Here is a 15000-nt window from a genome sequence, read left to right as displayed (position 1 = left end):
TGGTGTAATTCTGTCGCCAACTATTCAACCACTTCTTTGTGTAGATTTTACACTGAACAGGAGGTTTACATTCTCCACTCTTTATCCATCTTTTCACTGCATTTTCCTCAAGATGACTTCAAAAATCTCATACGCATGATCTGAGTCAGTCGTTGGAAGACTGGTCATTTCGGAACTGGGCAGTAGGTATCATTAAGGGAGGAATCGCCAAGTTATAATAAGCGAGCAAATAAATATGCCTATGGGTCTCGTGGGAATTTTGGACAGAAATGACAACTGAAATCCTTGACCAATATAAACCGCAAGAAACATGCTTTGATGATTGCCGTTGTAAGTTCAAGTTGGCTAAAAGGTCCAAAAGCATTGCTTCCTCCCGTGTTGTCTCCGGCCGGCCAATGAAGAATTAGAGGAATTTGTTTCTGGTGATAGAAATTCATTTATCGCTATAATGTGGTTCGGATTCCACAATAAGCTGTAGGTCCCGTTGCTAGGTAACCAATTGGTTCTTAGCCACGTAAAATAGGTCTAATCCTTCGGGCCAGCCCTAGGAGAGCTGTTAATCAGCTCAGTGGTCTGGTTAAACTAAAGTATACTTAATTTTCCTCCCGTGTTGCACAAACTAAAGAAATGACGTGATGAAACTTACGGTATCATACAACCCTCTTCGATATTGAACGGTACACTGTAAAACCTATAACATCTCAAGAGGAGCTTTGTCATATTCATTTACTAAAAGATATTTATATGACTCGAAAAGCTCAGTATTCGAGGCTGCCAAAACGGAACAAACATTGCAGCGTGTTCCAAAGAGTCGAAGAGAAGTTCCAACGAAGTTTCTGCCAGACTTCCCGAGACATATATCCCTCGAGAAGCCAAATAAACATGGGAAGTTACTGCGCATCATCTTGAAAGCTTAATGCACCAGGCAAAGCCCAGCATATCTCTCGAAGAAGAGGCTGACTGATCTGCCACAGCCTGTAGCAACGCCGTACTTAAGCAGCCAGCTAGTTCAACTTTCCTTCTGTTTGCTTGCCAGAGTAACGTTGTCCCTGGTGTATCGATTTCAGATTTCCCAGCGGTGTCTGAGATGATCTGGAGAAGATTCTGACGATTGCGTTCTGTCATTTGAGCTACTTCGATGTTCAGCTTTGAAAATTCATGTCCATCTGGTAGACAGGTCCTTCCATCAAGCTTAACGTTCAAGTAACATAATGAATTTTACTGTAGAACTAAAAGTTAAGACAGTTAATAATCTATGGGTGCATGCTGGAAATCCCAAAAGCATAACCTAATTTTTAACCACTCATTCTACGTGTATGTTAATCTCACTCACTGGGTAAGGCTGAATATTTCTTATCTCGCAAATAAAAACATATGCCATTCAAGGATCTGAAGGAATTTGTCCGAAAACAAAATCTATTGGCTCATATTCGATCTACGTCAAGCCACCTGCGGTTTTCCTTCTGTCAAAATATACAATGATTTTACTTGTTTTTTGTCATTTACTTTTTTTTGTCATTTACTCGTTTTTTGTAAGTGTTGTGTATCTGCACGAAATCCCTCCACATAATTACGTTTTACCTTTCAATCAAAACAGCCATCACTCGAAATGTCCAGAGTGATCCTTTGCATAGAAGTTCTGTATCTATTTCTGGTAATTTTAGTATTAAATCTCTAATAGTTTCATTAGAATTGTGAGGACAAGTAGTCTACATTCATATTGCCTATTATCAAAATACTGCAGCTGCTTTAAGTATGCTATTATTTTTCGTGTGAATATAAGTTTGGTATTAATTTAATAGTTAAATACCAGTTAGTCTAACTGTCATTTTTTGCGGTTAACACCGATTTTTAGTTTTCTGTAAAAGAAAACTATTGTGCCGGCTTTGTCTGCCCGTCCGCACTTTTTCTGTCCGCCCTTAGATCTTAGAAACTACTGAGGCTAGAGGGCTGCAAATTGGTATGCTGATCGCCCACCCTTCAATCATCAAACATACCAAATTGCAGCCCTCTAGCCTCAGTAGTTTTTATTTTATCTAAGGTTAAAGTTAGACATACTCGTGCGTCTGGCAACGATATAGGATATGCCACCACCGGGCCGTGGTTAAAGTTTCGTGGGCCGCGGCTCATGCATCATTATACCGAGACCACCGAAAGATAGATCTATTTTCTGTGGACCCGATTATACGCTGTAGCGGCTGCACAGAAAGCTCGATTGCGCCGGAGAAACTTCGACGCATTTTTTACTAGTTTTCAGTCTATCTGGATGTGCAGGAATACCGATAGGCAAAGAAGAAGTAAACAGCGAGAGGCGTAATAAACAGACTCAAGTGAACTGTAGCATCTACAGCAGTCCAATAGTCGTCTAGTTAAAAAAAAAAAAAAAAAAAAAAAAAGGTAAATCTAAAAATCTTGTACGTATGCCATCTTAGATTCTCTTGATTTTTAACTCCTTATATTGGAAATCTAAGATTCCCTCCCACCCCACCGCCCCTTTTCAAGACTGATATAAAAAAAATACTTTGGATCTTTAGTCTACTTTTATACTTGCTTGTCTTTTACCAACTCTGATGTAGCCAATAATATAATAAATAAAAAACGATAAGAATATCTTCTCTTCTGTATTTTTAATAATAATAATAATAATAATAATAATAATAATAATAATAATAATAATAATAATAATAATAATATCCCCTACCAGTAATGTATGTTCCGAACGATACCAAACGACTTCTCAATTCTCGTATTTTTCACGGAATCAATCCGAAGTGAGTTAAGTCCTTAATTACTTAGAATAAAGTGTACTACTTTTCTTTTACGATACAATAAAGTATTAAACTGGAAGCCTGAATGTAGTGAATTTAGTGAATGTGATAATTTTGTCTCCATATATGTAAAATGAAACACCAAATGCAGCACAAATTGAACATGACGTGTGATCAGCTACTTACTGTACTGTACACTCATGCTTGTCATTTATAGTATTTTGGTCACTTGCACACAAATTTAGATGATTGGAGGTGAAACGAACACGTCTACTTATTTAATGTCTTGCGAATTACGTTCACTGTAATTCAGTTATCTGTCTGATGAAACATTGTTTGATTACAGGTGAGTTTAAAAGCTACAAGGAACGAAAAGGTTGGTACTTATGCATTCACATCTCATTCTGAGACACAGTTAAGACATAGTTTGTGAGGTAGACATCCAGGATTTTAGGACAAAATTTACATAACTTTGTGAGTGCATGTCAGTGTTTACGTGCGAGCCTGTGATGATGATGATATATATATATATATATATATATATATATATATATATATATATATATATATATATATATATATATATATATATATATAATATATATATATAATCATATACACAAACTCAGCGTGTATGTAAGTATGTGTGCATGCGTTGGTCTTCTGATATTATATATATATATATATATATATATATATATATATATATATATATATATATATATATATATATATATATATATATATACATATACATATACATTCAGGCCAGGAAGACGCGCATCATCCACCCACACATCTACCCGTCAATGACGAATCGATGAGAAAAAACAAGAGGAGACTGATCGAGTCAACTGAACTGAAGAGAATGTTTTGTTTTGTGAGGGGGGTTGGGGGGGCAGGTCGGCAAGGTACACAGCACAGTGAAGGGAGGGGGGCTACTCACGCTCGGCACCAGCTGGTCGGTGGAGCAGACTCTGGTCACCTTGTTGCGATTGAGCTGCTTCTTGACGAACTTCTCGACTCTCTCGTTGAACTTCATGAAGAGACAGTAGGAGATGTAGATGAGGAACAAGGTGAGGGCTTCGTACCAGAAGATGTTGCTGTCCAGGAAAAACAGGACCAGCAGCAGGAGGGACGTGCTGTAAAAAGTCACGTCGCGGAACAGGGGCCACCATGTGAGGTCCAGCACCGTCCTCGAAAACAACACACACATAGCGATCACAAACAGCACATTGAACACCGCCGAGCCCACGATGGTGCCGATGCCCACGTCGTCGAAGCTGATGAACACGCCGATGACGGAGGTGAAGAGCTCCGGGGCCGAGCCGCCGGCGGCCATGAAGGTGGCGCCGGCGACGTCCTCCGAGATCTGCAGCTTCTCGATGATGACGTCGAGAGCGGGCACGAAGAACTCATCGCACACGATAGCCAGGGCCACGAACATATAGATCATGCCCAGCACGTGGAGGATGATGGCGCCCTGCTTGCGCTCCTCGGGGGTGAAGAGGTCGGGCGGGAAGAGAGGGTCGTTCTGGGGCTTAGTGACATTGCTCTCCTCCTCGACGGGGACGTCAGTCTCCTCCTCCGGGTAGAGAATGGTGGTGGTGGAGACCTGCTTGAGGCTTCGAGTCCGCACCACGTGAGGGTGGGGGAGGTGAGACGTCACTTGGGCGGCGGACTGGAAGGACGGTGGTGTGTCCTGCAGCAGGATGCTGACACCGACGAAGGCAAAGGTGAACACTGTCACCCCCACCAGCTGGGGGAGGCCGTGCCATCTGCGACGACGGCGGATGGAGGCGTTTTTAGGATGTAATGGCATAGCAGTGGTGGCAGTCAGTCACTGGTGGCGGTGACAGCACTGCCCCGGTACCCCTTCTTGAATCATCACGCCCTGCACAGGGAGAGAAAGAGAAGAGAACAAGGCGTCAGAGGAGTGCAAGGAACAATTCGAGTCTTTTCTTACTCTACATACAGTAATATTATTTTAAATGCAAAAGGACAACCATGCTGGAAGCTGAAATCAGAACGCACTAACTTTTCAGGAATACGTTCATAACATTGTGAACATCTTTATATAACAAAGACGTGCTGAGACTCAATGTAAATTTGTCAGCAAAATAGAACATATCTGTATTTTCAACGATATCACAGCCCCGATTAAATGTAGTGACTCCAACAATAAAATTATTACTCTTTTCCAAGGTATCACAATTCCGTCTCAGTGCAGTGACTCCAAACAATAAAATCATTACTCTCTAGGAAAACAAATACAGTATTGTTATCAAAACTCTTAGTACAAAATTGAAGCAAAAACCATAACAACAATAACAAATATAGTGATTTTTTAATTTATATAAGTTAACAATAACAATTTATGAATGGATGCCCCTAGATTTATATTTCCTCTTGAATTATACAGCAACACACATTACTCAGTTTTTACTTTACCTGATTTGTCATATGCATCATTTCGTTCGGTTTACTTTGATAAAACAGGCAAAATTTATAGTCTATTACATGTTCAACGCATCTTCCAAAGTATTCTGATTAATTACTTTTCCTGTGCCAATTCTTATCAGTTTCAATTTCAATTAATTACTTTTCTTGTGCCAATTTTTACCAGTTTTAATCACTTTTCCTGCACCAATTTCTACCAGTTTTAATTACTTTTCCTGCGCCAATTTTCACCATTTTTAATTACTTTTCCCGCGCCAACTTTTACCAGGTTTAATTACTTTTCCTGCGCCAATTTTTACTAGTTTTAATTACTTTTCTTACTCCAATTTTTACCAGTTTTAATTACTTTTCCTGCCTCAATTTTTATAAGTTTTTTTTTTTGCTATATTTCCTTTCGTAAAAATTAAAAGCTCTCGAGCACGTTATTCAATACGCTAAAAAGTTTCTTAAAATTATTTAGTAACAATTTTAGTTTTTTAATAAGTAAATAAAAGAATGACTAACAACCCAGGCCTATTATGAGCGTCCATTGAATAGGTCAGTGTTACGCAACTTCCTCCGAAACCTCCCTACACAAAGAGGGATTCTAGATTTCTGGGAACCCTATAGAGGATTATGAGCTAGTTATATTTTCCTTACAATCTCTGTGAAAATGTGAAACTTTCTGTTTAATGCATGAAGGAGTTGAAGGAATATTCGTAAGGAGGAGGTCTGCCAAGAAATAAGGATGCTTCTCCATACAAGGGTCCCTGGGAGCGCCCAAAGCATATGAAAACAAATTGAGAAGTCATAAAATATGTAAAAAATTCTTTTGTAAACTGAAAAGTAAAAAAAAAATGTAAAAAATGGTGGGTTGAAAATTGAAAAGTCATAAAATATGTAAAAAATGGTTTTGAAAATTGAAAACAGTCGCAAAATATATAAAAATGGTTTTGAAAATTGAAAACAGTCATAAAGTATGAAAAAAAATAGTTTTGAAAATTGAAAACAGTAAAAAAAGGGTAAAAAATGGGGGGTTGAGAACTGAAAACAGCCCTAAAATATGTAAAAAAAAAATAGGGGGTTGATAATTTAAAAGTCATAAAATATGTAAAAAATGGTTTGAAAATTGAAAACAGTCATAAAATATGTAATAAACGGTTTTGAAAATTGAAGTCATAAAATATGTAATAAATGGTTTAGAAAATTGAAAACCGTCATAAAATATGTAATACATGGTTTTGAAAATTGAAAACAGTCATAAAACATGTAAGAAATGGTTTTGAAAATTGAAAACAGTCATAAGATATGTAAAAATTAGTTTTGAAAGTTGAAAACGGTCATAAAATATGTAAAAAATGGCGGTTGAAAATTGAAAAGTCATAAAATGTGTAAAAAATGGGGGTTGAAAATTGAAAAGTCATAAAATATGTAAAAAATATGGTTTTGGAAATTGAAAACAGAAAAAATATGTAAAAAATGGGGGGTTGAAAATTGAAAACAGTCATAAAACATGTAAAAAATTGTTTTGAAATTGAAAACAGTCATAAAATATGTAAAAAAAAATTTCTGAAAATTGAAAACGTATATGCACAAAATTGTTTTGAAAACTGAAAACTGTCAAAAACATGTACAAAATGTTTTTGAAAATTGAAAACTCTCATAAAATATGTAATAATGGTTTTGAAAATTGAAAACAGCCATAAAATATTTAAAAATTGGTTTTGAAAATTGAAGTCATAAAATATGTAATAAATGGTTTAGAAAATTGAAAACGGTCATAAAATATGTAATATATGGTTTTGAAAATTGAAAACAGTCATAAAACGTGCAAGAAATGGTTTTGAAAATTGAAAACAGTCATAAAACATGTAAGAAATGGTTTTGATTGAAAGTTGAAAACAGTCATACGATATGCAAAAATTAGCTTTGAAAATTGAAAACGGTCATAAAATATGTAAAAAACGGGGGTTGAAAATTGAAAAGACATAAAATGTGTAAAAAATGGGGGTTGAAAATTGAAAAGTCATACAATATGTAAACAAAATTATTTGAAAATTGAAAACAGAAAAAAATATGTAAAAAATGGGGTTGAAAATTGAAAACAGTCATAAAATATGTAAACAATAGTTCTGAAATTGAAAAGTCACAAAATATGTAAAAAATGGTTCTGAAATTTGAAAACGTTCAAAAATATGCAAAAAAATTTTTGAAAATTGAAAACGGTCAAAAATATGTACAAAATGGTTTTGAAAATTGAAAACGCTCATAAAATATGTAACAAATTATTTTGAAAATTGAAAGGTAAAAAAATATGGAAAAAATGGTGGTTGAAAATTAATCATAAAATATGTAAAAATGGTTTTGAAAATTGAAGTCATAAAATATGTAAAATATGGAGATTGAAAATTGAAAACAGTCGTAAAATATGTAAAAAATGGTTTTGAAAATTGAAAACAGTAAAAAATGTGTAAAAAATGGGGTCAAAAATTGAAAAGCCATAAAATATGTAAAAAATGGTTTTGAAAACTGAAAACTAATAAAATATGTACAAAATGATTTTGAAAATTGAAAACTGTAAAAAAATATGTATTGAAAATTGAAAACAGTCGTAATATATGTGAAAAATGGTTTTGAAAATTGAAAACGATCATAAAATATAGAAAAAACGTTTTTTAAAATTGAAAAGTCATAAAATATATCAACAACAGTTTTGATTCGATTTCGTTGACGCATCCAACAACAAAATTAAGACCTTAAGTAAAAGGATCTTGCTAGTTACGGTATTTGCTTTCAAAGCACTTCCAGCAACTCAAGCAAGAATGAGAGGCTTCATGATCAAGACATCGGAAACCGTATCAGCAAAAAAAAATAAAAAGAAAAAAAATAATCAGATGATTGCGAGAGAAATTTGTTGGGCGGAAGATCTAATTGCAAAGAAGAATATATAATTTATTTTTGTAGCGTTCAGACAAACTTTCTCGAATGCATGTTATTGAGAAATATGTAGAATATATTTGAATATATTTTATTCATTGTTTCTGTGTATTCTTATATATATATATATATATATATATATATATATACATAAATCAATAATTACTGAGAAAAGGTTGATATTATTGTTTTTTTATAAGCAGACCAGAACGTTTCTTTCTAAGGAAAAACAATAACTACAGATGAGCTCTAGGATTTATCCTTCTTTCAACTAGGGCAAGGAAGGAGCTTGCAACCCCATCCCTTTGACACAACTCCCTCAAAGGGGAAACAAGGAAGGTAGCAAAATTAATAGAGAAATACTCATCTAAAACTTCACTCGGTGGCAAATGACGTTCATGATTGAGATTCATCAAAACCGTCATGATCAGCCAAAATCTCCCTTGAATTAAACTTCCTCTTTGCATGGGGATTCATGGCTAGTCAAGAGCATCACCGGAGCATTAGAAAGATCTAGTTGCCTTCCTAAGGCACAGTTAGAGTAAAGACGAGGCGAAGCTGTGTGCCTGACAGAGGGAGCCAGTTTTGCCCCGAACTGTATCCTTTACGAACAACTCGTTCAAGCTCATCTCTCTCTCTCTCTCTCTCTCTCTCTCTCTCTCTCTCTCTCTCTCTCTCTGATGTTTGAACTGGACAACTCGCTCAGCCCATCTCTCTCTCTCTCTCTCTCTCTCTCTCTCTCTCTCTCTCTCTCTCTCTCTCTCTCAGAGCTTTAAAATGAAAGAACTGTTCAGTCCATCTCTCTCTCTCTCTGATGTTTAAACTGGACAACTCGCTCAGTCCATCTCTCTCTCTCTCTCTCTCTCTCTCTCTCTCTCTCTCTCTCAGAGCTTTAAAATGAAAGAACTGTTCAGTCCATCTCTCTCTCTCTCTGATGTTTAAACTGGACAACTCGCTCAGTCCATCTCTCTCTCTCTCTCTCTCTCTCTCTCTCTCTCTCTCTCTCTCTCTCTCTCTCTCTCTCTCTCTCTCTGTGATGTTTGAACTGGACAACTCGCTCAGCCCATCTCTCTCTCTCTCTCTCTCTCTCTGATGCTTGAACTGGACAACTCGTTCAGTCCATCTCTCTCTCTCTCTCTCTCTCTCTCTCTCTCTGATGTTTGAACTGGACAACTCGCTCAGTCCATCTCTCTCTCTCTTTCTCTGATGTTTGAACTGGACAACTCTCTCTCTCTCTCTCTCTCTCTCTCTCTCTCTCTCTCTCTCTCTCTCTCTCTCTCTCTCTCTGATGTTTGAACTGGACAACTCGTTCAGTCCATCTCTCTCTCTCTCTCTCTCTCTCTCTCTCTCTCTGATGTTTGAACTGGACAACTGATGTTTGAACTCAGCCCATCTCTCTCTCTCTCTCTCTCTCTCTCTCTCCCTCTCTCTCTCTCTATCAGAGCTTTAAACTGAAAGAACTGTTCAGCTTTCATCCTCTCTCTCTCTCTCTCTCTCTCTCTCTCTCTCTCTCTCTCTCTCTCTCTCTCTCTCTCTCTCTCTGTCCGTGCTTTGAAAGTATCCCACATAAATGTTTGAGTCTTCCTTCTTTCAAGTTTTTTTTTCTGTACTATTTTTCATCCCAAAGCTGTTTGGCAGTATGCATATTTTGTGCTGGCAGCAGACCTCTCTGTTCCGTGGACCTTCTTTGCAAAACCTAGATCTGGTCTCAGTCTTTTTTCATCTTTTCTTTCTATTTGGAATTGTTGAGTGTGCAGGTAGTGGTGCATTTCTTTCCCTCGTTGTCTTTGCAAATTCACTTTCTTCTTCTTCTTCTTCTTCTTCTTCTTCTTCTTCTTCTTCTTCTTCTGGATTTTCTTCTTCTTCTTCTTTTTCTTCTTGTTTTTCGTTCTTGCACTGACGTTGATGTTTTTACTTTACGAATGGATTTCGTGCATAATTCTTCAATAGTGAAATATTGTTGAATTATTTAAGAGCGTCTTAAATGGAAAGTGTTCAATTACTGAGACAAATTGCTTCGAAGAAGCAGACCGGCAGACCTTCAAAAAATGCTGTGCAAATCAACGCCAGACTTTGTCCCGCTTCAAAAACAAATTCTTGAGTAATTCTTTATAAAATGAACGTATTAATACGACGACGACCTTGGCAAAATATCTAACGAATGTCAGCCCCAATACAAGAGCGCTCCATTAACACGCCACATTATTCTTTGATACATCAAAAAGACTTTCCATTTACACGTCCCATTATTCCTTGATACAATAGAAAGACTGAGCATTTCAGAAAGGACAAAAAAAAAAAAAAGTCGACGAACAAACTGACGGACAGCTGAAAGAGGATCTTCTAAAACACGGCTTGCTGCAACCCCTTTTCCCCTGCAATGCTAAGCTGTCACTTTTAGAAGTTTTTGGGAAGTCCCTCACTCAGCAGGAAGTCATCCAGTTTCTTTCTGAATCTGTTCTGCTTACTTCGTGATCTATCCATCAGCTTCCTCCAGCTTGGCTTTTAAATCATTGCTCGTTTTTTTGTTTTTCTTACTTGGCGAGATCGTGGGTTTCATTTTCGTTACTTTTTTCAGTTTCTTTTTGACAGATTCAGTTTATTTCTTCACAATATTGTTATTAATATGTGCACATTATGAATAATAATAATGTCCATTTAACAGTCAACGTGTATATTAATGAATTTTATTATTTGTAAAGGCTACAACCTTTAAAAAAAGACTTTCGAACACGTGAACGTGTAAACACTGATATGGAATACCGTTCAAGTGTTCGAAAATCTTCGCTTTGAGTTTCTAGCTTTTACAAATGATACAATTTATTTATATAAATGCAGATTTTCTGATGAACAACAATTTATTCACGCACTGTGAATTTCTTTAGCAATAATAATAATAATAATAATAATAATAATAATAATAATAATAATAATAATAATAATAATAATAATAATAAGATCAGATACTGATTCAACACAGAATATGCTTTCTCTTTATGGTACTGTTAGTTTAACTTCTTGAGGAAAAGTTGACCTTTGCAGGGCTTAAATTCCATAATCATCAAAACGGTAACAAAGCTGTATCAGAGTTTCAAAAGGAATGGTAAAGTATAAGTGAAATTCCATTTTTTTTTATTCAGTTATGATATGATTTATGTGTATGTTTTAAATTAGTCAGCCGTAGTCCTTCACTATAAAATTACATTTCAAGGATTATAATGGCCTTGCAGATTACCTGATAAACAATGCTACTTGTTTCTGCAGCTTTGTAAATCGTCCATTTTGTTTTCTACTCTAACATTATTGAATAAATGTTGTCAATCATAACAAAAATACCTTTCAAGGATTATACAGTAATGGCCTTGCAGATCACCTGATAAATAATGCTACTTGTGTATGTAACTTTGAAAATCATTCATTTCTTTTCTACTCTAAAATTATTGAATAAATGTTGTCAATCAACAAAAATACCTTTCAAGGGTTATAATGGCCTTGCAGATTACCTGATAAATCATGCTACTTGTTTTTGCAACTTTGTAAATCGTTCATTTTGTTTTCTACTTTAACATTATTGAATAAATGTTGTCAATCATAACAAAAATACCTTTCAAGGATTATACAGTAATGGCCTTGCAGATTACCCGATAAATAATGCTACTTGTTTTTGTAACGTTGTAAATCGTTCATTTCGTTTTCCACTCTAAAATTATTGAATAAATGCTGTCAATCATAACAAAAATACCTTTTCAGGATTATAATGGCCTTGCAAATTACCTGACAAGTAATACTAATTATTTTTGCAACACTGTAAATTGTTCACTTCGTTTTCTCCTTTGAAATGACTGAGTCAAAGTCGTGTATAAACAAACATCACGAGGTATATAAAATCCAGCGCATTGTCTTAAGCATGCGCGCTCGGCTCCATAACCAGCAGAATTAATGTATCAGATAACGAGTTCGGCTTTAGGCCTTTGTTCGTGGTGAAATCAGCCGAGCTTCTGGAAGGGACACACGGCGTGTGATATGTTCCACGTGGACAATATACAGTCGCCAAAGTGAACGGTGTATTTCAGTGCAGAGAATGAGTGCTTTTCGTTCAAGAATCGCTTCACTTCACGAAAGAGAATGTTTGGAGTCATGGAGGAAAACGATATGTTTCCAGAGAGAGAGAGAGAGAGAGAGAGAGAGAGAGAGAGAGAGAGAGAGAGAGAGAGAACAGGAAAATGATACACTGAGAGAGAGAGAGAGAGAGAGAGAGAGAGAGAGAGAGAGAGAGAGAGAACAAGAAAAAAATACATTGAGGGATAACAGAAAAACGATACATTGAGAGAGAGAGAGAGAGAGAGAGAGAGAGAGAGAGAGAGAGAGAGAGAGAGAGAACAGGAATACGATACATTTCAGAGAGAGAGAGAGAGAGAGAGAGAGAGAGAGAGAGAGAGAGAGAGAACAGGAATACGATACATTTCCAGAGAGAGAGAGAGAGAGAGAGAGAGAGAGAGAGAGAGAGAGATGGCAGGCAAACAATACACTGAGAGAGAGAGAGGACAAGAAAACGCTACGTTTCCCGAGGAAGTGAAAGTGCGAGAGAGCGAGAAAGAGAGAGTGAAAACTATGACATTTAACCTGCCGAAACACTGACGATCGGGAAACGGCGTATATATTCAAAGACATAAAACGAGGAGAAAACGGGCGGGAGAATCGCGCCCTTAATGAGCGAGAAAAAAAAAAAAGTTCTGCCCCGAGATGAAAAGGTCACCAAATCAAATATACTTGGGGGGTGGGTGGGGACTCGATACATTAAAGTCGCCAGACTTCAGGACTTTGACAAAGGGCAAAAGCTTCGAGAGAGGGATATAAAAAATATATACGCTGAATTACGAGAGGAATTTCAGGAGGGGAATTCCAGGAGACTGAAACAGAAGAAGGGGAATTTCAGGAGACTAAAACGGAAGAAGGGGAATTTCAGGGCTGAAAGGTAAGAAGGGGAATTTCAGGAGGTTGAAACGGAAAAATGAGAATTTCAGGAGACTGATACGGAAGAAGGGGAATTTCAGGAGGCTGAAACGGAAGAAGGGGAACTTCAGGGCTGAAACGGAAGAAGGGGAATTTCAGGGCTGAAACGGAAGAAGGGGAATTTCAGGAGGCTGAAACGGAAAAAGGGGAATTTCAGGAGGCTGAAACGGAAAAAGGAGAATTTCTGAAACGGAAGAAGGGGAACTTCAGGGCTGAAACGGAAGAAGGGGAATTTCAGGGGGCTGAAACGGAAGAAGGGGAATTTCAGGAGGCTGAAACGGAAAAAGGAGAATTTCAGGAAGCTGAAACGGAAAAAGGAGAATTTCAGGAGGCTGAAACGGAAGAAGGGGAACTTCAGGGCTGAAACGGAAGAAGGGGAATTTCAGGAGGCTGAAACGGAAGAAGGGGAATTTCAGGAGGCTGAAACGGAAGAAATGGAATTTCAGGAGGCTGAAACGGAAGAAGGGGAATTTCAGGGCTGAAACGGAAAAAGGGGAATTTCAGGAGGCTGAAACGGAAGAAGGGGAGTTTCAGGAGGCTGAAACGGAAGAAATGGAATTTCAGGAGGTTGAAACGGAAGAAGGGGAATTTCAGGGCTGAAATGGAAAAAGGGGAATTTCAGGAGGCTGAAACGGAAGAAGGGGAATTTCAGGGCTGAAACGGAAGAAGGAGAATTTCAGGGCTGAAACGGAAGAAGGGGAATTTCAGGAGACTGAAAAGGAAGAAGGGGAATTTCAGGAGACTGAAACGGAAGAAGGGGAATTTCAGGAGACTGAAACGGAAGAAGGGGAATTTCAGAGACGGAAACGGAAGAAGGTGAATTTCAGGAGACTGAAACGGAAGAAGGGAAATTTCAGGAGGCTGAAACGGAAGAAGGGGAATTTCAGGAGGCTGAAAAGGAAGAAGGGGAATTCCAGGAGACTGAAACGGAAGAAGGGGAATTTTAGGAGAATAAAACGGAAGAAGGGGAATTTCAGAGACGGAAACGGAAGAATGGGAATTTCAGGAGACTGAAACGGAAGAGGGGGGATTTCAGAGACGAAAACGGAAGAAGGGGAATTTCAGGAGACTGAAACGGAAGAAGCGAAATTTCAGGAGGCTGAAACGGAAGAAGGGGAATTTCAGGAGGCTGAAAAGGAAGAAGGGGAATCCCAGGAGACTGAAACGGAAGAAGGGGAATTTCAGGAGAATAAAACGGAAGAAGGGGAATTTCAGGAGGCTGAAACGGAAGAAGGGGAAGTTCAGAAGACTAAAACGGAAGAAAGGGAATTTCAGGAGCCTTGAAACGGAAGAAGGGAAATTTCAGGAGGCTTGAAACGGAAGAGGGGAAATTTCAGGAGACTGAAACGGAAGAAGTGGAATTTCCTGAAACGATTCTCCTTGTATTTTAATAATTTAATTACACAGTTATCTGTTTATCTATCAATTTGTTAATTTTCCTTTTATTTCCTAATAATTGATCTCTTCTTTCTGTGTCTCCTATTACCTTCTGTTACTTCACTCTGTTGAACACCATATTCTTTGGAAGCTTGAATTTCAGGTCAATGGCAATTCTCCCCGTATTTTAATAATTTACTGACATTTTCATCTATTTAGTTATTAATTTGTTAATTTATCCTTCTTATTTCCTAACAACTGATCTCTTCTTTTTGTGTTTCCTATTACTTACTGTTACTTCTTTCAAAAGAACACCATATTCTTTGGAAGCTTGAATTTCAAGTCAGTGGCCCCTGTGGGTTTGTTCATATGAATAGGTTTTATCTTCTGAATAATAATAATAATAATAATAATAATAATAATAATAATAATAATAATAATAATAATAATAATAATAATAAATCAA

General features: G+C 37.1%; 1 protein-coding gene across 27 annotated transcripts in view; it reads right to left on the bottom strand.

The window, feature by feature from the left end:
- LOC136837694 (sodium/potassium/calcium exchanger Nckx30C-like) overlaps positions 1 to 15000 on the bottom strand; it is a 537491-nt gene that overhangs the window by 255029 nt on the left and 267462 nt on the right. For 19 of the 27 annotated variants that reach the window (XM_067102582.1, XM_067102592.1, XM_067102575.1 and 16 more), the window contains one exon: positions 3715 to 4662. In XM_067102582.1, the coding sequence (XP_066958683.1) occupies positions 3715 to 4590 (876 nt within the window). In that variant the 5' untranslated portion in view covers positions 4591 to 4662. The remainder of the gene's footprint in view (positions 1 to 3714; positions 4663 to 15000) is intronic. The other 8 variants (XM_067102587.1, XM_067102596.1, XM_067102585.1 and 5 more) reach the window with 1 other exon arrangement.

The sequence above is a fragment of the Macrobrachium rosenbergii genome, chromosome 59, assembly GCF_040412425.1.
Source record: "Macrobrachium rosenbergii isolate ZJJX-2024 chromosome 59, ASM4041242v1, whole genome shotgun sequence".
Classification (NCBI taxonomy): domain Eukaryota; kingdom Metazoa; phylum Arthropoda; class Malacostraca; order Decapoda; family Palaemonidae; genus Macrobrachium; species Macrobrachium rosenbergii.
The sequence above is the reverse complement of the archived record's forward strand: the minus strand, read 5'-3'. Positions and strand labels throughout refer to the sequence as shown.